Below are 25,887 nucleotides of genomic sequence, written 5' to 3' on the forward strand. Positions count from 1 at the left end.
AAGAAAACAGGGAGCCAAGCGCACACACGTAGGCCAACTTTGCTGCAAGCAGGATCCGACCCCTGCGCTGGGCTGTGGAAGAAGCGACTGCCTTCAGGAAACCCGCACAGTTCCAGTTGCCACAACTCAAAAAGGTTATCGTGGATTTGGAAAAGGTTCTGAGTAGGGCCACCCAAATGGCCCTGAAGATGGAGAGACTCAGCTGTAGCGTTTGGGGGACTTTTTAGTATGGGGGAAAGGTGAGTTGGAGGCAGCGTGACAGAAGGTTTTATAAAATTATTCTCTCCCTCTCCTAATGCCGTAACTTGTGCATGTCCAATGAAGCTGAGTGTTGGTCAGGTATAAGGAAGATCTTTGTTAAACTGTGGAACTCCCTTCCACTGGAGGTACATGACGGCCACCAACCTGGATTGCTTAAAAAGAGGCTTGGACAAATTCAGGGAGAAGGAGAGGGCTACTAGCCAGGATCGCTCTGCCCTGCCCTCTTCTGGAGACCAGTTTCTGGAAACCACAGGAGGGGGAGAGTTGCTCTCGTGTTCGAATTCTGCTTGCAGGTTTCCCTTTGGGGCATCTAGTTGCTGTCCCAGGTGGGCCACTGGCCTGATTCAGTCGGCTCCTTTTCTGTTCCCTCCCCATGCGCAAACTCCCTCTTCCCGAGCAGAAGGTGGACGTCTGCCTTCCTGTTTGCCTTCTGGTAATCACTGTTTGCTGTCCTTCCTGCTCAGCCCAACCTTGAATTCCCAGGCCGGCCTTTAACAAGATTGTTCTGCCCGTTTAGCGGGAAATCAGCCCACGTGGAGGGGCTGCACTGGGGTCCTAAGGAGAGCGGATGGCGAGGGGCTGGGGTGGGAGCAGGCAGCAGGTGTTGGGGGGCCCAGGGTTGAAGAGGGTGAAGGCTGGGGCGCACAGGACTGGGTATTTTGGTCTATGACGTGCCTGGCGGGGGCTGATGGGAGTTGTAGAGGCAGGTCCTCTGGGCTAATCACCTCCTAATCAGGCCAGCCCAACGTCTGCTCCTAAAGCCCCCTGGAAATTAAATTTTCTGTAACAAGGAAGGCACTTTTACAGAAGTGGAGAACCACACGGCTGGGATGGATGTGGCGCTCAAGGCTTTTTTGGCCCCCAAGATGCTTTTCCCAGGCCACGCCTCCTACCTAGGCATGCCTTCTATATCCAAGTCGCACCTCCCTCCTTTGCCACACCCCCTGTAGGCCACGCCTCCTCCATAGCCACATCCTCTATAGGTCATGCCTCCTCCCAAGCCACACCTCCTATCTCCAGGCCACGCCTCCTCCCAAGCCACACCTCCTATCTCCAGGCCACACCTCCCTCCCCAGCCCCTCCCTGGACCCCCACCCCCTGCCCACCCTCCAATACCTGTAGGCAGGAATCCCTGGGTTGGCAATCATGATGGACTCCAGGTGGAAACGGCCGTCTCCCAGGTAACTGGAAACGGAAAGGAAAGGAAAGGTAAGGAAGGGCTGTGGCTCAGTGCAGGAGGGCCTGCTTGGCATGCAGAAGAGTCCTGGGTCCAACTGCCAAGGGCATCTCCAGGCAGGGCTGGGAAGACCCTGCCTAAAACCCTGGAGAGTCGCTGCCAGCCTCTGCCCAAGGGAGCTTCCTGCTGAAGCAAACCCCTTGCTTAGAATCATGAGGACTAGAATGCTGCACTCTCTGTTTAGGTAGCCCAGTGGTCTGACTTGGTGGCGGCCAGTCAAAGGGGGGGGCGGTTCCCAGAGCTCCACAGAGCCAATGGCAAGAAGGGCCACCAGGCTGCCTTCTGCCCCAGACCCCCAAGAAGGGAGGGCGTCTGAAAACAAGCCCCTCTGGGTACCCACTGTCTCCAGCGAGCCGAAGAGGGTCCACCATTTGTTCTGAAGGAAAGCAAGGGCAGTGGCCCATCTAGTCCGGCATCCTGTTCTCACATGGCCAGGTGCCCCAATGGAACCCAGATGCCCCAATGGAAAGCTCCCAAGCAGGATTTGAACCCAAGAGCCCTGTTCCCTTGCGTGGTTTCCAGTAACTGGGATCCAGAAGCATTTCTGAGCAGAGCCATCCTGGTAGGGAGCCCTCCAGAGCTCTTTCTGCCTCCACCCAATCCTCTTCCAAAGCCATCCAAGGTGGTGGTCCTCCCAGCCTCCTGTGGCAGGGAGTTCCACAGTTTAACTGCGCTGTGCAAAAAAGGGACTTTCTCTTATCTGTCTTGAATCTTCCAAAAGGAGCCTCGCCTGCACCAATCTGGCTTTCTCAAGAGGCCCCCCTCCGTGCCGCTCAGGCTCCTTTCCTTCAGACTCTCTCGCTGCTCCTGCTAACGCTGCATTTTCATTTTTAAAAATGGATCGTGCTTTTCCGTTTGCTATTACACCTTGATGTTTTCGTTGTGCAAAAACATATCTTTTTTTTTTTTTAAGGCAAGCAAGGAACTTTAGTATAAACACGTAAACACAATCTGGCTCTTTGTTACTGCGTCCTGTTTGTTTTGCCAGCAAAACGTTCTTTCCAAAGGCAACGGGGGACGCAGGTGGGTAGGCTTCTTCTTAACGTGGAGGTACCATTTCGCGCCAATGAAGCAAGACCCTTTTACTCTCCAGAATGGACTTTTGAATTTTTATATAAAACAGGGAGGGGCAGCCTGTCGAAAACACACACGGACCCCACCTCCAAGATGGTGGTGGATTTCAACTCCCCGCAGCCAGGAGGACCAGTGTTTAGGGACGGTGGGAGGTGGAGTTCTGAGAGATGAGGCCCAAGGGGGCCCATCTGGTCTAGTGTCCTGTTCTCGCAGGGGCTCAATGCCCCATAGCACCTTGGAATTGAGATAGACTGCCCCTGCACCTGGAGGTTCCATAAGAACACCACCAGAAGAGCCAAAACGGGTCCAATCCAGCCCAGCATCCTGCTCCCCCAGGGGCCAGCGAATGCTGCCAGTCAGAGCAGGTGCGGCTGAGCTACATGGAGCTGGCTGTGCGCAATTATGGCAGCTTCTTTTGTCCCTGCTTAAATCACGCCTTTATTTGGGACCATGAGGACTAGATTCTTGGGTTCTTTTCTTTAAGAAAAGGGACACAGCTTAGCAGGCAGAAGGTTCCCGGTTTGACCCCCGCTGGCATCTCCAGGTAGGCCTGGCAGAGAACCCACTCCAAAACCCCGGAGAGCCCATGCTGCCAGTCAGTGCAGACAGCGCTGAGTTGGATAGTCCTCCCTGTGCCAGATTCTCCACCCTGTTTCCTCCCCAGGACCCGCACCCAGCACCCCCGTCCCCAGCAAGAGCGCCCCCGGGAGAGCCAGGACGGGTCCTTAGCGAGGTAGAAGTCTTCGCTTCCCGTTGTAATCAGATTCCGAGTCAGCAATTACATCTCAAACTCTTTCGTTCGGCTGCCCTAATGGAGTGAGGGGTCGGAAAATGAATCCGGACAGAAAACCTGACTAGATTTTTGCCTTTAATTGTGGAATGACATTTCGGAGGATCAAACCTAATTTGCCTGCTTTCTTTGAAAGCGTCCGCCCAAGAGACGGGCAAAATAATTACTGAGCCTGAGCTGGTCGCGGCAGCAGCACCCAGGGCAGGGGAGGGGGCCGAGGCGAGGAGGGTCTGTCGCCCATTTGCGGAACGAGGGAGAAGCCCTCCAAAGTCTCAGAGGGTGAGGAGTCAAAAGCAGGTGGAAGGTCTGTGAAAGGGAAGGGATGGATCTGCGGAACTCATGGCCACTGGGTGCTGCTTTTCTCTCGGGAAACTGCAGTGTGGCACAGCAGCCAACCAGAGGGTGGCTGACCTGTCACTCTCCAGATATTGCTGAACGCCCCTGCTCCGAATGGCCCCCTAGCCTGTGGGGCCACTGGTGAGAAATGAGGGGAGCTGGGAGCTCACAGAATAGCCACCCCTGGGCTCAAGGGCCTGGCTCAAAAGCAACATTTCAGTGGCTGACTGCAGGGCCTGTGGCTGTCTCTCAGCCTGGTCTACCTCACAGGGTTGTTGAGAGGATAAAACGAGGAAAGGGGAGAACCTTGATTTCCTTGGAGACGAGATAAAAACCAAATAATACATAGAATACATTTTACAAACCTGACAAGAGACAGAGAAATCCTTCTCCCATCCGAACCCGGGGATGGAGTTAAAGAACTTCCACCCTGTTGGCCGATAAACCGTCCCGAGAGGTCGCCACAAAGGTTAAATTCTGCACAACTGCAAAAATGGACCCCCTGCAGGCATCACCAACATGGCGCCCTCCTGATGGGACTACAACTCCCATCAGCCACTGCCAGAACGGGGGGTGCTTCCTATCAGACACAGAGCAAGGCAATATATGCTGGCAGGGCCTGATGGGAGTTGTAGTCTACAGCCAAGAGTCGCCTCCGTCGCCCCACCCGACAAAAGCAGGCGGCCCCCAGGAAACTGCTCACCAGGGAATGTGGCCCCCGGGGGGCAAAAGGTGAGCCCTCCGACCAGAAGAAACAGAGGCTGTGGCACGCTGTGGGGTCCAGAAGGAGCCAGGGCTACTCATCGCTCTCCAGATCCCGAGACATAACCCTCCGAGTGGCCGTTGGCGGTACGAGGTCCCGCTCCGGCGAGCGCCATCCATCAACGCCGGAGACTCCGCACTGGCATCTAATAGTTGACGTGCGCCTTCCTTGCTGCCAAATTTAATTAACTTTGGAGGGACGCTCAGAAGCGTCGCTGGATGGATCCAGACCACTGAGTCTGGTCTGGCAGCCTCTCTCCAGGGATTTGGGGAGGGGTCATTCCCAGCCCCACCCAACAGATGTCAAACAGAGACCCCCTTTTGCCCCGTCAGAGTCTCAGGGCGTCTTATGAGACCCCGAAGCACCTCTCCTCCTCAAAGATGCCCCTCGGATGCTGCTCTGCACTTGGCCAGGGCAGAGACACAACGGGGAACCTCCCCGGACAGGCCCACCCTGTGGTGCCAACATCAAGAGCAAGCAGCCTAATGGCACCCGGTACTTAGAGGCAACCCTCCATCTGTTGGTGGAAGGCAGCCACCAGGACAGAACTAGGCATCACACAGGGGTACAGTGGGCAGCCTCCTCTGCCTCCGCATCTCCTCTTGCTGCTGCTGCTGGAGTCCCAGCCTGCCCTGACTCACGAGGCAATCTAGTCGCTGGTCCCCAACGGGAGCAGCAGAGTTCAGCTTTCAGGGGGCTGGACTAGAGGACCTTGGGGGGTCCCTTCCAACCCCAGAATTCTGTACGTCTCTGAACTCCTAGGAAGGCAGCCCCACCCTGGCTGTGCTTGTGAACAGGACTATCCCAAACCTATCCAGCTCCTCTGGGAGGAGGGGAAACTGGGGAAGGTTGGCCACGTGGCGGCAAAAAACCCCTCCCTGCCCACCCACTCTCCTCCCAGAATGGGGGGGGGGCGTTATTTATTTCCCTCTGTCTCCCTGCTGCGCCGTTCACAGCGCATTAAGCATTTCCATTACCTCTCATAATTAGGTGTGCGGGAGGCAGGGGCCGGCTAATTCGCTGTCCTTAAAGAAAATTAATGGGGTTGCCGCATCAGGCCCAGAGTCGTCTGTCTTCCCCCAAAGTGCCAAGTTCTCCCCCCCCCCCCGCACTCTCTCTCTCTCTCTGGCCCCACATCTGGGGGGCAAAGTCCCACCCAGGCCTTCCACAGACAGGAGTCGATCCAGGACCAAAAGGTGCATGGCAGAAGCAGCCAGAACTTCTCAAAAACTTCCATCAAGATTTCCAAACGTCACAAGGGGGTTCTGTGGGGTTCTGCAGGCCGAGAGGCACCACACAGTCTCTGGGCATGGGGCTTGCAAATGTGCCCCCCTCCACCCCAATGATACCTGGCCTCTGGGACCTTCCCCGGCCCCCACCCATAGGACATTACCGCCACCAGCCAAGCTTTGTGGAGCGGCATTCCTGAAGCTCCCAACCCAAAGGGCAAGGCACTCTGCATCTGCTCAGAGGGCCCCTTCTCCTTTGTCCCTTCAGCTCGGAGTTGAGTCAGGGCAGGAAACCTGAGCCCCCAGTACCATTACGGATGCTGCGGGAGGTTAACCCAGATCAATTCCCCCACATGAACTATCCCACATGATTTCTGGGTCCTGCGAAATTCTCCATAGCACAAAAACGGAAGAACCCGCAAGATTGATCTCTTGAATTACGGCACGAAAACTGCGTGGAACTTGGCCGTTGCCCAGAAAATAGCCTGTAATGTCTGAGTCACAAAAAGAAAAGAACCCGTGTGAGGTTTTTGGTCAGCAGACAACTGGCAAAACTCACTTGCCTACACAGTCATACCTTGGTTTTTGAACAGCTTAGTTCTCGAACATTTTGGCTCCCGAACGCCGCAGACTCGGAAGTGACTGTTCTGGTTTGCATACTATTTTTGGAAGCTGAATGTCCGATGGGGCTTCCAATTGGGTGCAGGGGCTTCCTGAATCCAATCAAAAGCCGCGCTTTGGTTTCCAAACGTTTTGGAAGTTGAATGGACTTTCGGAACGGATTCCGTTCGACTTCCAAGGTACAACTGACCGGAAAAGGGACGGAGGAACAGGACCCTTTGAGGACCCAGATATGGCTAGGCTCACATGCATAACGGAGACACAGCTCAAGGCTGACTTTTCGCATTTGTGTGTGACTTTTTGCTGAGCATTATTGCAGTCTGTAAAACGTGATCCGTGATACCGTTGATCTTGCCAAACCATAGATACACGCATCTTCCTCTGGCCCAGATGCAACGAAACATGTCTCTCCTGCATCGGTCTCTAGAGCCACAGCAGGCGCTGCAACCCTCCAGCGATTTTACTTCAGCCCCAAAGGCACCCATGTCCACTGTATCCCAACACATCTATCTAGCCAAGAGCCCCGATCCCAAGCAAGGCCCACGCGAGGGGTCCTACTCACATGATGGCATCCGTGGCCTGGGCCAGGCGGGGGGCTGTGCACCCCAGCAGCTCCCCGGGCGAGAGAGGCTTGCACTGCGGGGTGCAGATGGAGTATTCGGCTTGGAGCGCCTGCCGGGCAGCCTGTCAAGGGGGCGGGAGGAAGGAGGACGCAGAAACACAGGGGCTGAGATTAATAACAGTTGTTCTCACCGGTGTCATTACATATACAACCCAACTTAAGGAATTTCACAATATAAAATCAACACACCAAACCTCCTATCAATGCAGAGGTATTGTCAAAGGAAGAGACCTCAAATTATTATCTTGGCAGCTCAAATAGTTGCTTGTGACTCAACAGAAAACAGCCCAAAATCTGACACTTGGTACCACCAGTTTTGGAACAGAGCAATAATGGAGGAAATAATGGATTCTGACGAGGACTAGAGCTTCCCGGCACCTTTAATATGGCTTGTCCTTCCGCTCTTACAAATGCAGGAGAATGATCCTTTTCAAGGCGACCCTCATTCCAAGGCTGCCAAATCTGGAACCAAACTGGATCCTCAGATAAATGCTGGCACTCTTTACTTGGACTTCCTCATTTTAACCCGCCTGCAACTGTACACATTCTCCCTGCCTGTTTTATGGCTTTGTTTCCCATCATTCCAATTTTGTCCGTTGCCCTAAACGTTCTCTCCTTTTATATACGTTATAAAAATCAAAAGAAAAGGGACTTGACCAGGAACACACACACACACACACACACACCCCAAAGACGTGACAAATCCTAAAATTACTTTTGAGAGCTCCAGTTCCCCAAAGCTGGATAAACGGCCATCTCTCTGACTGAGAAAGAGAGGTGCTCTGGAGGCTCAGCACCACCCTGGATGGGAGCTGGGCACACGACTGTCACGTTGTGTGACGAGGAGGGCTCCCCCCTGAGAACCGGGCTGGGCCACGTGGGGCTTGGCAAGGCATCAATTAAAAGGGCAGGAGCTGCGCCCGCCTCCTTAACGCTCCAATGCTGCCGTGTTCAGGCGGCTCCGGCGCCCGGCGCCCATCCATCTCTGCCCACCCAGGCGCTCCGCAGGCCCTGCTGGGACCCCTCCCTGCCTGCCACCCGCTTTGTGACGCTCGCTCGGGCTGTCTTGGGTGACAGTAACAGAGTTACTGGAGAGCTGGGGGACTGAGCAGCCTCACACCTAGATTTTTCCGTAACACTGGGGAAAAGGCTTCCCTGGTGTGGCTCTTCAGGGTCTCCACAAAGCATAGGCGGCCCCCCCCCCGTACCCTGAAATTCCAGTGCCATGCAAGGCAGGTGACGCACAGAGCCGTCTTCAAATATCGGAAGGGAGTTGGAGCAAGGCTGGTTCCTGCCGCTCTGTGAGGAAGGACCTGAACCAATGGAGATTCAGACTCAACATCAGGAAGATCTTTCTGACAGTCAGAGCCGCTCGCGAGTGGGACGGTCTCCCTCGGGAGATGGTGGCCTCTCCTTCCTTGAAGGTTTTTCAGCAGAGATCGGATGGCCATCTGTCAGGGATGCTTTAGCAAAGATTCCTGCACTGCAGGGGGCGGGACTACATGACTTTTGGGTACCATTCTAGGGTTCTACGATCTAGTCCAGGGATCAGCAAACTTTTTCAGCAGGGGGCCGCTCCACTGTCCCTCAGACTTTGTGGGGGGGGGCAGACTATATTGGGGGGGGGGGGGAATGAACGAATTCCTATGCCCCACAAATAACCCACAGCTGCATTTTAAATAAAAGCACACATTCTACTCATGTAAAAACATGCTGATTCCCAGACCGCCCGTGGGCCAGATTTAGAAGGCGATTGGGCCGGATCCAGACCCCGGGCCTTAGTTTGCCTACCCATCATCTAGCCGTCTTCCTTTCCTCAATGGGAAGCAGGGCCTGGGCGCAGCAGCAGCCCTCTTGCCCTTGTGATTCCCAGTACAGTGGTACCTCAGGTTAAGTACTTAATTTGTTCTGGAGGTCTGTTCTTAACCTGCAACTGTTCTTAACCTGAAGCACCACTTTAGCTAATGGGGCCTCCTGCTGCCGCCGTAGTACAATTTCTGTTCTCATCCTGAAGCAAAGTTCTTAACCTGAAGCACGATTTCTGGGTTAGCAGAGTCTGTAACCTGAAGCGTATGTAACCCGAGGTACCACTGTATCTGGTGTTCGGGGACATCCTCCCTCCCAGAGCGCTGACACAGCCTAGCCCTGGTGGCTAGAAGCCACAGACATCCTCACTCTCCTCCATGAATAAAGAGGAGACCACCTTGAAAGCCACCAGTGGCTCCTGCAGAGGAGAGTTCCACAGTTTAACAATTATGCTGTCTGAAGAAGGATATGCACGCAAGACTCCCAGCGCACACAATATTGTGATTTATTCTTACCTGCAGCGCTGAGACGAACTGGACAGTGCTGACGAGGGCTAGCGCGGCCCCCGCAGGGAAGTTGAAGCGCAGGGTCTCCACGAAGTGTGTCGTGTCAATCTTGATGTCCACAAAGACGTAGAGCATCTTCACTCCCTGTGTGGAGTCGATGGGAACTGGAGGGAGAGGGCAGAGAAAATGACAGGGCGCGGTTTTTTTTGGGGGGGTGGCACCAGGGAGAGAAGCACGCTGATCCTCCATCCAATAGATTTCAGGTCTCATCCCATTAAGATAAATTTCCTTACTCAGCAGCAAACCCCACCAACCCAAGGTGGGAATATCCCACACTGCCACAATCACAACATGCTCAAACGCTGGATGAAGAAAGTGGCAAAGTGTGGCTTCCCTTCTGCCCAGTCCCAGCAAAATGAAAAAGACAACAACCTCCATCAGGTTTCTAGCCCATGTGAGGTGAAGGAAAAGCCAAGCAGAGCAGGAAAGTAGCTCTGGCTACTCAGCCACCGCTGCGAAGAGCACATCCACACAGACGCTGACTCTGGCCCCTTTGCAGGTCGAAACACAAGGCAGAAAAGGGTAAGAATGAAGAATGAATCGCTGGCTGTGATTCCTGTGCTGCAGGGGGCTGCACCCTTGGGGTCCCTTCACTCTCTACAATTCTATGATTCCATGAATCCTTGATGCATTTAATGGTTCTACCGAGGGAGACGCTGGCATAAAGACACCAGATTGCCAAGAGAGGGGGCTCCCCACGACTCAAGGAACTGGGTGTTCCACACCTTCCAGGAAGAGACGGATTCTCGTTCCCAAACTGCGCACCGCACAAAGAGATTTCGTTCCAGAAGGAGCACCTCCCATCGCTCCTCTGTGTGAGTGGCTGTTCTGCGATGGAAAGCCATTTTGCCCCTGTCCTTGCAGCGGGTGCGACTTCAGCATCCCTCCCAACATGACAGAATTGCCTGCCCTCCGAGGAGGCTGAAAAATCACCATCTCCTGAGGGAGTCCGCTCCACTGTCTCCACGTGCAAAATCCCCTAGAACTTTTTTTTGGGGGGAGCGGTTGTCCCTTCTGGCCCCCCGTCTTAGCGAAAGGAACGGGAGCCCACTCAAAAAATTAAGCACAGAGACGCAAGCCATGCCAAAGCTGTGTCTCCACCTGCCATGTATTCTTTATCTGCACTTCCTGCATTGCAGGGGTTGGGCTAGATGACCTCTGGGGGTCCCTTCCAACTCTGCAATTCGCCAAGGAGGCTTTTCCGAGCAGCGGTTTGGGTGCTTCGCTTTGGATGGCTTTTCAATCTCACTGCCAGAGAGGGGGGGGGGAGGAGAGACGGACGGCATGCGGCGTCAATTAAACCTCTCCTAAATGGAACTCGGGACTTGGCTGCCGCACGTCTGCCTGCCTGCAACACCCCTGCAGTGCTGGCGCTCTAGGGCCACCAGCTCAGGGAAAGGGGAGGGGCTGCATTGCCAGCCCCCCCCATCCCACTACCCTGCCTGCTAACTGCGAGAAGCCCCCAAGGGACGCAGGCTGCCCTTTAGGTGTACCACATGGCAAGGGTGGGGTGTCCCTGCATAATGCAACCCCCCCCCCCCCAGCATGCCCTGCTCCTCTTGGCGCACTGAAATTCGTGGGGGGGGCAGAGAGGGAGGTGTCTGTGTGTGTGTGCAGAATACAGACTGCTCCTCCTTCTGCGAAGGCCGTCCCTGACCTGGAAAAGACAGAGGGTTGCGATGGGGGGGAGAGAAGCCAGGAAAAGCGGGAATAAAATAGGTAAGAGAGATTCCTCCCCACTTCCAATCCGCCTGTGCCAGGGGGCTCTTACAGCCGCCTCCTCATCCACCTGCTTCTCCCCACCCCTCCAATGATCTCCCACCCCCCCACTCCATCACTGTGACCCCCCCCACGCACACACCCAGCAACAGCCCTAGCAACAATGCCAAAAAAAAATCAGAGAGCTGGGCCAGAGGGAGGAGAGGATGAAGGCTCAGGGAAGCTCCACCCCCTCCCTCCGGGGCGATAATTCTGCAGATCCACCTTAAAAGCTAACATGGCCCCTTTTTTCCTTTTCTATCTCTCCCTCCCTCTCCCTCCCTCCCCCTTTCCTTTCCTTTCCCTGTTATTTTGAGCCGGATTCCATCCTGGGCGGACTTCAAAGTTAGCAGCATCTGGGACAGCAGCGCTGCAGTTGCCATAGCAACAGCATCCAGAGAACCGTTTCCGCCTAGGGAGATGCAAGGCAGCGGCAGCAGCCAGCCCTCTTTTCGGGTTTCCTGGCCTCCCCTCCCCCACCCAGCCAAGCCTTCCTCCTCTTCCTCCTCCAGTGCAGCAAAGCCCCCACCCCCCAAAAAATACTCTCCATGGGGCAAAGCGGGGCCACAACTCGTGCCCAGAAGCTCCCGAAATCAAGGACATTGTGAAACAAAAGGAAAAACAGGAGAGGAAAGGAGGCAGGCAGGGCAGAAATAATTCTGTCCCGAGACTCCAGAGTATGCTCAAAGGCTGCCTTTCCTCCAAGGAGCTCAAGGGGGCGCCCAAGGACCTCCTGCCCACCACTCCCAGGTTTGTCCTCACTGCAACCCTGTGAGGAAGGCCAGGCAAAAAGGATAGAAGGAAGGGAGGGATGGAGGAGGCCCACCCAAGGTGACCTACCCTGCAAACTACAGTCATACCTCGGGTTACGAACATTGCAGGTTGCGCATTTTCGGGTTGCGGACCGCGCCACACCTGGATGTACCAGAACGGGTTACTTCCGGGTTTTGGCGCTCGCACATGCGCAGGAACACAAAATGTCACGCGCATGCGCAGAAACGCCAAATCGCGTCACGCACGTGCACCGTGGGTTGTGAACCCTGCGGGTTGCAAACATGCCTCCTGCAAGGATCACGTTCGCAACCCGAGATATGACTGTACAAGGCTGAGTGGAGATGTGAACCCCCAGTCTCCCCAGTCTGGCACTCTTTAACTGCCACACCACGACTAGACCTCCAATTCCCGGGCGGAGAGACTGGCCCAGGCCCGGCCCTTGCCTCCTTCGTACCCAGGCAGCTGTGGCCGTAGTGGACCAGGAAGTCGGCTCCCAGCGCCCGGGCGGTGAAGTCGTCCACGCAGCAGGCCCCGTAAGTCACATCGCCCATCACCACGGCCTCGGCCTCTGTGAACCTGCAAGAGAGGAGAGGAGAGGAGAGGAGGTGGGCTGAGGAAAGAGGGAGCCGCTCAGCCCCACTTCTCAGCTTTGGGGCCCAGGCAGGTGCTGCTGGGGAACAGCGGCAGGTGCAGCGCTGGACTGGAGAAGACCCGGATGAATCCCCACATGCTCAAGCCAGTCGCCATCTTCTGGCCTCAGTTCTCCCAGACGGGAAATGGGAACAGGCACATCTTAACAACACCAGAAGAGTCCATGGCCCATCTGGCCCAGTATTCTGACAGATGCCCCAAATGCGAAACCCACAAGCAGGATGTAAGCACAAGAGCTCCTTCTCCTCCTGCGGTTTCAGCATTAATGGTTTCAGGCCACACAGGCAGAGCGTCGCCATCCTGGCTAGTCGCCCATCGACAGGCGTCTCCTCCTTCAGGAGTTTACCCAATCCCCTTTCACAGCCATCCAGGTTGGCAGCCATCATGGTGTGTCCTGTGGGAGTGAGTTCCACAGGTTAACTCTGTGCTGGGTGAAGAAGCCTTTTGATCTATCCCGAATCTTCCAACGGTCAGCTTCGCTGGATGCCCACGAGTCCCAGCTTCCTTTCTGGGGGCTTCTTGAAAGGGCAGCAAAGATCCGGATGTATTGTGACTCCTCCGTTGCAGGGGGTCAGACTACATGACCTTTGGGGGTCCTGTCCAACTCGACGATTCTAGGATTTTTTAAGGAAGAGGCCACTGGGGCAGCAAGTTAGGAGGAATCTGCACCTGTGGCAAGATGGTCAAAGGGACCTCCGCAGCCACCCCCCACCCTCTCCCTCCGCCAGCTGGAAGACCCCCGGCAGGCTGCCCCCTCCCTCCGCTGCCCCAGCAGCCAGGCCACTCCGGAGATGTCAACATGATTAAACTGGAGTGTGCTAATCCACCTCCTCAATTGGGGAAAGCTGTTTGCAATTCAGGGGATTAGGCGCTCATCAAAAAATGAGGCTGCGCTTCTCCGAGGCAGAAGATGCAGGAGGGCGAGAGAAGCAGAAGGGAGGCAGGCAGAACACCCACACCCACAGCCGGCCCCACAGCACCAGAAAGGGGGCAGACCCACACAGAGAAAAAGCCCAGGACAGGAAGGCGCATCCTTGCTGCGGCTAGAGCAGGGACCGCGGCCTGCAGGAGATCTCGCTCCCCTGGATGGAGTGGGACAACCATACTGCTCAGCAGCAGCAGGAGTCAACCAATGGGGGGGGGCTGACGCTGTGGGGAAGGAGGTTCCCCACCTGTGTGACGACTGGTCTTCCCATTCCACAGATGGGGAAAACCAAGGCCAAGGAAACGCGGCAACAAGGAAGCGGCAGAGATGGGGCGTGAAGTTGCAGGGAGAGTTTTAAGGGACCAAAATGATCATCGGAGGCAATCCCACACTGCTTGTGGGAACACTGGTGGCCGAGGGGGACCGGCAGAGCTTTTAGTCGCTAAGGATTCCTAAATGGAACCTCCACGGGCAGAGCCAGTCTACCTTGGCATGCGGGAGAACAAGAGCGGGAGGAGGCTGCTGCTCTCAGGTCCTGCTTGCCGTGGGTTCCCTTTGGTCGGCCACAGAGGGGCTTCTTCACGCAGCACACGGATAACCTGTGGAACTCTCTCCCACCGGATGTCCACCCACCTAGATGGCTCGAAAAGCTAATTAGAAAAATCCATGGAGGAGGAAGGAGGAGAGGGCTCCCAGGTCCTGCTGATGGCTTCCCACTGGGGCATCTGGCTGGCCAGGGTGGGATCTGGTGGGCCCCACCTTGACCCAATCCAGCTGCGGCCAGCTGCTCTTCTGATGCCCCTCGCCCCCTTCACCCAGCACAAAATCTGCGATTATCTGGGTGCTGCAGGGGACGGAAGCCAGCTGGATGCACCAAAGTTGCACGCGAGGGCGCGGAGGCCCTGACCCTCCTGCCCCTGCAAGAACCTGGCCGTCGCCCCTGCACCCGCCAAGGCAGGCAGCACCCGGCAGGCCAGGGACTCCCCCGTTGGCGGCGGCTGCAGCTGCCAGTGCTCCCGCCGCCCCTACGGAGCGGACGCCTCGCAGTTCAGCTCCATCGGTTCTTCTCCCGTCAAAATGTCACACGATAAACAGATCATTAACTCTGATTGGAGAAGGCCGCAGGGCGCTATTCTGCTAACAGCCTCCCTCCTTCCTTTCTGCCTTCCTTCCCAGGGCGAAAGGCAGGCAGCAGCAGCAGCAGCAAAAGGGGGGGGAGGGGCTGCGGCGAGGGGGGGCAGAAGTGCCGCATTTTGGGCTGTGGTGGGGATCCAATGAGGAGTAGCACCTGGGAGGCGTCAAATCCCCCCCGCTCAGCCTTCGTGAAGCTCACCTGGCCCCACTCAGCCTGACCTACCTGGCAGGGTTGTTGTGGGGACCAGGTTTGCTGGGAAGAACCCTGCCTGCCACGTTGGGGAAAACGGCGGGATATAAATGCAATTGATGATGATGAGGTGTGTGATCTGCTGGGGGGGGGGGGCAAGGAGAGGTCTTTCAGACCTGGGAGAAGAACTGGTGGAGGAAGACTGGAAGAAATTTAAGGACTATCTACAAAAACATTGTAAATTGTATGAATGTTAAGAAAGATGTAAGATTAGCAAAAACATGGCTTCAACAAACTAAGTATAAAGAATATAAATTTAAATTTAATTGGAAGACGAAAAGATAAATTTTGGATAAGTAACATTTTTATGATTAAGTTTCAATAAGAGTATGTTAAATCCCAAAATTTGAGATATTAATATTGGAAAATTATATTATATGAATTAAACCAAGTTAATAATTTGCTGGTAAAATTTATGAGTTTAGAAAGCAGGAACAAGGGTTGTGAGGAAGTCCAAAGATGAATATGAAATGTGGATATTGGAAAAGATTGTGTTATTATCTATGTATTCTATTGTTAAACTAAAATTTAATAAATATTATTAAAAAAAAAAAAAAGGAGAGGTCTTTCAGCTCAGGCAGCGACTGGAGGGGTGTCGTGTGTTGGTGGGGGGGGGCTGACAAAGCGGGAGAGAGATTTGGCGGCTGTGCCACGCAGGTGCCAGACTCCACCTGCGAGAAGGCTGCGAATTTGGAAAGCCGAAAATAGCAGCTGCCTTCAAGACGCAGCAGCAGCAGCAGCAGCAGCAGTGCCCTGGCTGGGCCGCCTGGGAAGCCGAACTCTGCAGCCCCTCCTGAGATCTATGCAAATCCAGCAGGACGGCATTTGCATGCGCTTCTCCCCGCCCCTTCGTTTCCTCGTGAGGAGGGGGAGCGAAGGAAGGGAAAGGCACGGAGAGGTGGCCAAACCCGCCTCCGATCCCACAGCTTTGGCCAGCAGTTGCCCTTCTGTGACCGCTTAGAGGGCGAGTCCCTTGCTGCTTCTTGGAATCACAGAGTTCTGCAGTTGGAAGGGACCCCCAAGGCTCATCCAGTCCAGCTCAGGAAGCCTCCGTAGAGCTCAGTTCCTGCCTGAGAGTTGCTCTCTGTGAGGACAGACGACTGGGCTCTTCTGATTATGAAACCTCCCAGTTCAGGGGCAGTCTATCTCGATTCTTGTTTTCCAAGGGGTATTTGGCCCCTGTGAGATCAAGACGACTGGACTCAATGGGCCGCTGGCCTGATCCAGCAGGCTTATGCCCTTACGGAGGGACGGAGAGGTGAGAACGGCTCCCAGCCCCCCCATGCCAACTCCGTGGGCACCTTGGCATGCGAGATGCGCGTCTCTGCCTCCTTTGATCCTCCTTATCTCCCCGTCCTGGCTTGGGGAGAGAGGGCTTTAAAGTTTCTGCCAGAGAGGCTCCTTTCATGCCCAAGATCTCTGCCAAGACCGGAGACTTGCGCACACCGCACCGTTCCTGGCGAGTTGGCCTGGCGCACTCTGCTTAACTCTTGCCCGCCCTCCCCGGCAGACAAGCAGCCAGTTCCAAGGGCGACATATCTGGGAAAGAGACATTGAGTACCCGCCCCAACGAAGCACCACGTTCGAATCCTGTGTTGGGTTTGGGCTGTGTCAGGTTGACGGGCTGGGAGGAATCACCCTCCAGCCTCCGCCGGCACTCACTCAGCAAGGTGGGCGGCTCTGCCGAGCTGAGAACATCTGAGTGGGCGGCACCCACCTCACCATGATCACCCCCTCCTTCCACGCACCCAAAACGTCCTCTCCCCCCCCCCCCTTCATGGCCTCCTGAATATTTCACTCAGAGTAATCTCTGGAAGAGAGGTTTCATATGAAAGGCAGGAGCGGCACCAGAGCCCAGGAGGGGATTTGGGGAGGGGGGGTGAGAGATACAGTAGAGAGAAAATGCGGCCGCCAGGATGCTCCCTCGCATGGCAATCACCGCAGGAAGCCAGGCGGATCCGAGGCCGAGTCTGGACGCTGCTTTGGCAGAACGGCTACGTCCGTTCTCCCCACGCCACTCCCAGAAAGGCTTTTCAGGGCAGCCTTGCCTTGGAAAGCAGGCTGGAGGAGGGGGCTAAGAATGGCTACTAGCCGGGATGATGGCTCTGCTCTGCCGCCGAAGGCCAGGGATGCTTTGGGGTACCTGTTGAGGGGGCTCTGGTGCCCCTGCTTGAGGGCATCACGGGGAGGGGGGAATAGGAGGCTGGACTCGATGGGGCCCCATCTGGGGCCCGATCCGGCTGCCAGGTTCTTCCGATGGTCTCAAGAGGGAGGCGGAGAAGAGAACAGAGGTTTGTGTCTTGCCGGTTTGGGTTTTCCCCTCATTTAAGAGAGGCAATGAGGGGCATTTAAAAGGACCATTTGCAATCTCTAGGAAACAGAAAGGTTGGGTCAAGGGAAACATGCGGGCAAAACCTGGCAGGCGCCCTGGGGTTTCTGCATCCAGACCAATGGAAGCCACGCCTGGGCAGAGCAAGCAGGCTGTCGCCCGTCCAGATGTTCCGAACTGCAACTCCCATCAGCTCCCAGCTCTCCTGCAGCCGTGATGGAGGGAATTGCAGTCCAGAACGCCCAAGGGGCGCCAGGGCGACAAAGGCTCATTTGCAAGGCTGGCTGAGAGCAAGAGGCTTGGCGACCACAAGAAGGGGATCCTGGGGGTGGATGTGACCATCTCCCCTTCCTGGTCCCTGGCGCCTGGGTGGTAGAGTGCCCTTAAAGCTGGAGGTTCCACCAAGGCACTTGGCTGCAGATAAGGCCTCACTTCTAGGAGAAGGGCAGCAGCCCTGAGCAAAGCACAGGACCAGTGGCATTTGCAAGAGAGCAGCCCCCTGGTTGGGGCAATTTGGGCCTGCAATGTGGGCCCCCAGCCCCCTCCTCCTTTCCCCCCTCCTCCTCCTCCTCTGCCTGCAGCACCAAGGATCAGAGGCAGCTGCTGCCAGGGAAAGTCATGCTTCAGGTTTCATTCAGATAAAAGGATCGCCATAATCAGCTGCCTTTGAAGTCGGAGACATGAAAGCGGCCCCATGCTGGGAGGGAGGCCAGCTCCCTTAAAGGGCCAGCAGCACACCAGCCGGGGACTGGCTGCAGCTGCAGCAGGAAAGGAAAAGGGACCTGCCCCCCCTCTGCAGCCGCTGCATTGGGCCAAAGGGGGACCATCTAGTCTACCCTCCTGTCCTCACAGGGCCCCTAAGGGACCCCCCTGAGCAGGACATGGAGGCAACAGCGACTCTCCCGCCCCCAAAACCCCAAAGAGCTGCTGCCAGCCAGTGCAGACAGCACTGAGCAAGATGGGACAATAACCACCTCAGCCTCCTCCATTCCTGTTCAAGCCAGCCCCTCACTTAGAATAAGGAGGACTAGACTACTGATAGGGTGGTTCAGTGGCAGAGCCCCTGCTGTGCATGCCAGGCTCCTGAAGGTTCAATCCTGGAGAGCCGTGGCTGCCAGTCCGTGCAGACAATATTGCGCTAGATGGGCAAACGGCCTGACTCAGCAGAAGGCAGTTTTCTCTACGTTCAGGAAGAAGGGCTGTATTTTCAATTGAAAAAAAATAAAAATTGGCAGCCCTGCAAAGGAGTCTAGGACGCCCCGAGGCTCTGCAAACAGGGGCAGATCCTGTCAGCTCCCCATTTGACCCTCAAACCACCCAGGCCAGGCGCAGAAGTGGCCACCCATAGGAAGGGACCTGACACCTGCAGTCGGGCCACTGGCTCATCTAGCTCAGTACGGCCAGCACTGGCTGGCAGCAGCAGCTTTCCAGGGCCTTCCCCTAAAAAGGACATTCCTAGTCCCTCGCGGCTCTGCAGAAAGGGGTGGTCTAAGCAGCAGCAGAGGAAGATGCTTCTTACTCAACTAGATTGAGGCTCAGTGCTGTCTGCACTGACTGGCAGCCCCAGCTCTCCAGCCCCTCCTTACTCTGAGCAAACCATTTATACCAGGATGCATTATTCTTGCCCCCTCCCACTCATGCCAAGCGCACCCTCTCAGGGTCCAGCCCACCCATTCACCCTCTGCCCTGCTCTCAATCCCCGCCAGTGGCCAGTCCACGTTTGACCTCTTTTTCCCCTACTCACCTCTCAATGATGTCTGCCAGGGTGCAGGCGAACATGAGGAGGCCTTCAGGCATCTGCAGCGCCACTGAGAGAAAGAAGGAAGGGACACATGTCACAGAAAGCTCATTTCCTCCTCCCTCCTCCTCCATTTTCCTTTTGTGCTGCGTCTTCTCATATTGCAACCCCAACGGGGCAGCGACTATCTTTTGCATTTGCGATTTCAAAGCAGTTCCGTGGGCCTTTTTCTGACAGAACAGCAGGATAAAAATATTCTCAAAGCTGGGGGCCTTCGACCTCCACATTTCCGGCCAAATTCTCACCTCACACCCCTGTGCAGAAGACTGGAAGGGGGCTTCTGAGCAACCAGAGAGGAGGCAGTGCCCCTTCTCCCCCAGACCCATCACGGCACACCGGGGTGAGGTGGAAGAACCTCTGGGCATGCCTTGAGCCCAACCCAGGAACGCTCCCTTTGCAGGGTCCTTGCACGAAGCATTATGGGATGGCTGCATCTGCAATGCTGGTGGCTGAAATTGGGCCCGGCTGCCGCTAAGGTGGGAAGAGGACCCAGAAAGTCAAGGGGCTACTCCAGCTGGACAAGACCTTTCAAGCCAAGGCAGCGTGGCTAAGTGGTTAGAGTGCTGGGCTAGAACCCGGAAAAGACCAGGGTTCAAATACCCTCTTGGCCATGAAGCTCACTGCTTCTCAACTGGGTTGATGTGTGGATGAAACGAGGAGAAGTATGCAGGCCTTGAGCTCCTTGGGAGAAAAAGTTGGGATACAAATGCAATAGAATTAATAAACTTCATCTGGATTTTCCATTCATTCACAGGCAGCTGGATCAGGCCCAAGAGGGGCCCATCTCGTCCGGCATCCTCTTATCACAGTGGTCAAGCAGATGGCCCAAAGGGAAGCCCACAAAGAAGACCTGAGCGGAACCACTGGTATTCAGAGGTAGACTGTCCCTGGGCATGGAGGTTCTGCCACCACAACAGACCTCTCCATAGGAAGAGCCTGATGAATCAGGCACATTAAGTCTTCTGTTCTCACAATGGCCGAGCAGGTGCCACCAAGGGAAGCCCGCAAGCAGGACCTGAGTGCAAGAGCCCTCTGCCCTCCTGCGGTTTCCACAGGAAACCGACCGAAGAGGCAGAGAATATCCATTGTGGGTCGTGGCTTCTCCTCCATGAATCTGCCTAATCCTCTTTTAAGTTGGTGGCTCCTGCGGAGGTGAGTTCCACAGGTTAACCACGCGCTGCGGGAAGAAGCCCTTCCTTCTGTCTGCCCTGAACCTTCCATCCCCGCTCCCCATCTCTCCCAACGTGGGGCGCGCCTGGCTAGCTGCCCTCCCCACTCCACCCCCCCAGCCGCGCAAGCAGAGGCCTGGCTCCGCCTGGCAGAGCTCCCAGGCCCGTCGGCAGCTTACGCTGCCTTGTCCGATCCCATTATCACCCTGACGCGGAGGCTGATCATCGGGCCGACGTGACTCTTGCTCGGGCAACGGCTGCACGCAGCCGGCTCGTCTTGGCACGGATGGCACCAGTCAGCAGCCGCTGTGCCAGGCCCTTCCCCGCCCCCCGGGCAGCCACCGCACACACAAGCCAAGGTCTGCCACCCTGCCCCCCCCCGAAACAGGGCTTCCCCATGAGGATGCAGGCTGCACGGCTGGGGGAATGTGAGAGCATCAAGAGCCTGGCTGCAGGATCAGGCCAGGGGGGTCCCATCCAGCCTGGCCTTCCCCCTTCACATACTGAATCCAGCTCTCAGCTCTCCTCTCTGCCTCCTTGTGTGCCCCTCCCAGAGCTCCTACGCCCAGTGATTCAACAGGGAACCCTGGGAACCGTAGTTCTGTGCAAGGTCTCTGAACAACTCGGCACCCTGAGCAAACTACAGCTCCCAGGACTCCCTGGGGGAAGCCGTGGCTGCCTTACAAGCAACATCAGAATTTTCTGGTGTCCATGTGGCCTGGGGGACGGAGTGGAAAGCCCCGGTTTCCTCCAAAGAATCCTGGGAGCTGTAGTTTGTCAAGGGTGCTGAGAGTTGTTAGGAGACGCCCCCAGAGAGCTGCAAGTCCCTGTGAAGGGGGATGTGGGAAATGTAGCTCTGAGAGGACAGAGGGATCTTCCAACACCTCTCAGGGCCCTGAACAAAACTACAGCTCCCAGAAGCCTCTGGGGGGAGCCACAAGTGTTTAAAGCAGCATCGTGGTGCTTTAACTGCCTGAGTTGGCTCCGCCCATCATTGACTCTGGCTCCGCCCACCCCAGGCTCCCTGCCTCCTGCTTCACCAGCCGCCATGGGCTCAGAGGGTGGGGGTCTCCAGGGCCCAAACCTCTCCAACGGCCCAAATCAGACGGGAGCCCTGAGCTCAGCCAAGGAAGGAGAGCAGGAGACGACTGTTCTAGATGACCCTTGGGGGTCCCCTTCCAACTCCATAGTCTTGCCATCTCCCCCCCACCCCACCCCGGCCAAGACACTCACCCCGCTTCGCCCCGGCCTGCCGGATCCGCCACACCGTCTTGTGGACCTCAAAGTTGTAGTTGCTGGGGAGGGACGTCACGGCTGCCTGGAGCTCAGGGTCCGAGAGGATCTCTTGGGGGATCTGGTGAGCCACCCGGCGGGGTCCTCGGCGGACTGTAGTAGGAGGAGGAGAGAATCAGCAGCTGGGTCGGGATCCAGGAACCACCACGGCTTCTCTGCTTCCTCCCCTCAGGAAGGGTGGAAGTGAGGGAAAGGCACTCTGCACATGGTTAGAGGTCTCCTGCCCGCTTCATGTGTTGCAGGGTTGAGAGCAAGAGCCCAGGTGGGCGACAAGAGGGCCAGAGCAGCTCTTCTCAATCAGGTCAAGGGGACATCAGGCAAGGCAGAGAGGCAGCGATCTCCTCAACCCCAGCCATTATTCGTGGGTTTTTATTTAGTTCATCTAAGAAAAATTGTACAGTGGTAAAGGTAAAGGTAAAGGTACCCCTGCCCGTACGGGCCAGTCTTGACAGACTCTGGGGTTGTGCGCCCATCTCACTTAAGAGGCCAGGGGCCAGCGCTGTCCGGAGACACTTCCGGGTCACGTGGCCAGCGTGACATCGCTGCTCTGGCCAGAGCCAGAGCCAGAGCCAGAGCCAGAGCCGCACACGGAAACGCCGTTTACCTTCCCGCTGGTAAGCGGTCCCTATTTATCTACTTGCACCCGGAGGTGCTTTCGAACTGCTAGGTTGTACAGTGGTACTTCGGGTTAAATACGCTTCAGTTTACATACGCTTCAGGTTACAGACTCTGCTAACCCAGAAATAGTACCTCAGGTTAAGAACTTTGCTTCAGGATGAGAACAGAAATCGTGTGGCGGCGGCACAGCAGCAGCGGGAGGCCTCATTAGCTAAAGTGGTACTACAGGTTAAGAACTGTTTCAGGTTAAGAACAAACCTCTGGAACGAATTAAGTACATAACCAGACGTACCACTGTATTCTGCTTGACTGTAATAAATTCTTTATGCAGTTGTTGCTTCTATGCTGGTATTCAGAGGCTGACTGGCCCTGAAGCAGCACTAGAAACCCAAATATATACAGTACAGTGGTACCTTGGTTTACGAACTTAATCCGTTCTGGAAGTCCGTTCTTAAACCGAAACCATTCTTAAACCGAGGCGCGCTTTCCCTAATGAGGCCTCCCGTCGCCGGTGCCCTTCCACCGTTCGGCTTCTGTTCTTAGACTGAGGTAAAGTTCACAAACCAGGACACTATTTCCGGTTTTGCGGAGTTCGTATACCAAATAATTCGTGAACAGGGCTGTTCTTAAACCAAGGTACCACTGTAATCTAGTCACCAAATGGCACCTTAAACCTAGGCTGCAGTCGCCACAATTGAATTTCTAGGCGCCATTTTTTCCTTTTCTTTTTTGCGATGGAGTTTCTATGATTATCATCATTACTATTTTCATTTCTATACAGTTTAAAGAACAAATCTCAGAGGGGTTTAGGACACATTAAAACATGAAACAAAATGAATCCAAGCTTCAAGGAAAATCTTCCAGATCTCTTTCTAAGTGGCACTTTGCTTTCCCCAGGCACCAACCGAAAAATCCAGAGATCTCCACGTGGTCACAACTGGAAATGCACCAGCCTCAAAATGCGCCTGGCCCTGGGCTAATTTCTAGCACTGCCCTGAACCTGTAGGTTCCTTTAACCCGCCAGGCCAGAGAGCCGATATATTCCATCACAAAAGAGAACTGTAAAGTTGTAAGGGACACCTGAGAGTCATCTAGGCAATGCAGGAATCACAGTGAAAGACTCCTTGACAGGTGCCAATCCAAACTCTGTTGAAAAACCTCCAAGGAAGGAGAACCCGCCACTTTCCACCTTCCAAGGTAAAGGTTAAAGGGACCCCTGACCGTTAGGTCCCGTCGTGGCTGACTCTGGGGTTGTGTGGCGCTCATCTCGCTCTATAGGCCGAGGGAGCCGGCATCCAGCTTCCGAGTCATGTGGCCAGCATGACGAAGCCACTTCTGGCGAACCAGAGCAGCGCATGGAAACGCCGTTTACCTTCCTGCCAGAACGGTACCTATTTATTTGCTTGCACTTTGATGTGCTTTCAAACTGCTAGGTTGGCAGGAGCAGGGACCGAGCAACAGGAGGTCATCCTGGCGCGGGGATTCGAACCGCCGACCTTCTGAACGGCAAGACCTAGGCTCTGTGGTTTAACCCACAGCGCCACCTACGTCCCCTCCACCTTTCAAGGAAAGGGGAAATTTAGTCAATAAGATCCAGGAGGGAGAAACTCTGGCAAGTTTAGGGGAAATGAAAGATTAAGAGAAAGCATGGGTGGGGGGCATCCTCACCTCCCCTCTCAAGATGGGGGCTCCCCTAGGACAGGGAGCAGAGATCTTCCCTCCTGAATGCACACACACACACACACACACACACACACACACACCATGCTAGTATTTTGGGCAGATGAGGCAAGTGTGCCAGTTGGGGACGTAGGGTGAAATCTGAGTCACCTTTTAGCAGGGTGCTTGGCACCCTCCCACGGTGGCAGGGTGTGTGTAGATGGAGCTGCCCAGAAAGGGCTGGTGGGCATCGATTGCTTCAGCTGAATGCCAACGTCAGAAAGGGCGATCTGCTATTCTTCTATTCTTCCCCCCCCCCCAAAAGACGCCCCCTCTTTTTAACACAAACGCCATCCTGTGAATCAGCAAAGCGACAAGAGTTCTCAGAGAACACAACTTGGCAAAGAGTTATTTGGGATGGGGGGGTGGAGAGGTGACAGAAAGTAGTTTGAGGGGGGCTATTTATGCTCCTGCGTGAATGTGCCCCCCTGCTCCCCCCAAAACACACCCCAATAGGCGGTAGCTACTGTAGGAAGGAGCAGAGCGAAAGTGAATCACCGGAGGTCTTGCCTACTCACCAGGGAGAGGCAAGAGAACCAGAAGAGGAGCACACATTGCGGGGCTGAGGCAGAAGGGCATGGTTCTCTGCAAGAGCAGCTGCTTGGCATGCAGAAGGTTCAATCCCCAATAGCATCTCAAGGCTCTTGGAGAGTCACTGCCAATCATCATATGATGCTGAACTCGAGGAGCCAATGGCCTGATTCAGGAGAAGGCAGCTTCTGACCTTCCTTTTTTCAGTCAGAACAATGAGGACTGGAACCTTGCTTTATTTTTAGGGGACTAGCTGTAGCTCACTGCAGAAGTGTGTGTTTTGCATGCAGAAGGTCCCAGGCTCAGTCCCCAACAACAGGATGTAAGAAGAGCCCTGGTGGATCAGACCCAAGGGGGCCCACCTCCTGTCCAGCCTCCTGTCTCCCAGCGGCCAATGGGAAACCTGCAAGCAGGACTTGAGCACACGAGCCCTTCTCCCTCCTGGGATTCAAAAGCATTGCATCTGGGAGCAGGGTGCTGCAAAGAGCTTTTGAGGGCCTCACCCTGCAAGGCAATTGCTTTTTGGTTCTTGGCAATTTGGGACCAGCAGCACTTTTAATTTGAGAAGCAGGAAGTAGCATGCACAAGAGTAATCTCCCTCTCTCTTTCTTGTCTCCCCATATTGTCCTCACAGCAACCCTGCAAGGATGGTCAGCCCGAGAGATCCCTTAGGATGCACCACAGCCAAGCTGCTTCCTCTCAGCTGTAAGAGTCCAGCCCTCCAGAGCAGTGATGGCCAAACTTGGCCCCTCCAGCTGTTTTGGGACTACAATTCCCATCACTCCTGACCACTGGTCCTGTTAGCTAGGGATGATGGGAATTGTAGTTCCAAAACAGCTGGAGGGCCAAGTTTGGCCATGCCTGCTCTAAAGTGTTCCTTCCTACTTTACAATTTAAAGTAGACGAAATCTGCAGCGAGGCTGAGACGGACCTCAGCACCCTGCTGGATCAAGTCAGAGGCCTATCAAATTCAGCCTCAACCTCCTCCCCACATCTCACTCGGGGATGCCTACGGCCCTCGCTCTTCCTTCCGCTCAACAACTGATATTCAGAGGTAGACTACCTCGGGCCAAGGGTGGCTTTTCTCCCCCGCCCCCACGGCAGTGCCCGACTCCCTCCTGCAAGGACCACGCAGGGGGAAAAGCCCCACATATTGGCATCTCCAGATTTTTGTGAAGGGGGGGCAGATAGAACATAACAGCAAGAGTAAATAAGAACAATAAATAAAGGCAGAGCCCCCTCTCCACGCCCCTTGCGCGTGCCCGCTGCGCCCGCTCCGGAGCGACTCCGAATTCACCTGGCGCCGGATCCGGAGTGGGACCTTTCGCCTCCCTCGCTCCTCCTGGATCCGCCATGGCTGCAAAACCCACGTGGAGCCCAGAAAGGCAGCGCCAGTGGAGCGCCGGTCACGCGAGCCAGGCAGGAGCGAGCCGCCCCCGAGCGCATCGATGGGCAGCGAAGAAAGGCAGCGCCCAGCCCGAAGCCCAGTTGGTGGGGCTGCAGGGAGCCCTTTCGTGTGGGTGCCGGGGCTCAGCCGGCCCCAGCACCTGTTTCCCGTGGCTCCTCATTATTACTATTAGCATTTATGACATCGTAGATCAGAAGGCAGCGAGAAAAGGCGACGAGGGTGCCC

At 55.5% G+C, this 25,887-nt stretch overlaps 1 protein-coding gene across 1 annotated transcript in view; it reads right to left on the reverse strand.

Annotated features, from left to right (window-relative positions):
• Nucleotides 1-25,649, reverse strand: part of DPH1 (diphthamide biosynthesis 1) — a 36,938-nt gene extending 11,289 nt beyond the window's left edge. Inside the window, exons 1-7 of the mRNA XM_079955759.1 lie at nt 25,552-25,649; nt 21,327-21,479; nt 18,871-18,934; nt 12,292-12,413; nt 9,255-9,409; nt 6,874-6,995; nt 1,378-1,446 (exon numbers count right to left, since the gene is read on the reverse strand). Of these exons, the coding sequence (XP_079811885.1) occupies nt 1,378-1,446; nt 6,874-6,995; nt 9,255-9,409; nt 12,292-12,413; nt 18,871-18,934; nt 21,327-21,479; nt 25,552-25,609 (743 nt within the window). The 5' untranslated portion in view covers nt 25,610-25,649. The remainder of the gene's footprint in view (nt 1-1,377; nt 1,447-6,873; nt 6,996-9,254; nt 9,410-12,291; nt 12,414-18,870; nt 18,935-21,326; nt 21,480-25,551) is intronic.
• Between the last annotated feature and the right edge of the window lie 238 nt (nt 25,650-25,887).

Source organism: Podarcis cretensis, assembly GCF_951804945.1.
Source record: "Podarcis cretensis genome assembly, chromosome: 15".
Lineage (NCBI taxonomy): Eukaryota > Metazoa > Chordata > Lepidosauria > Squamata > Lacertidae > Podarcis > Podarcis cretensis.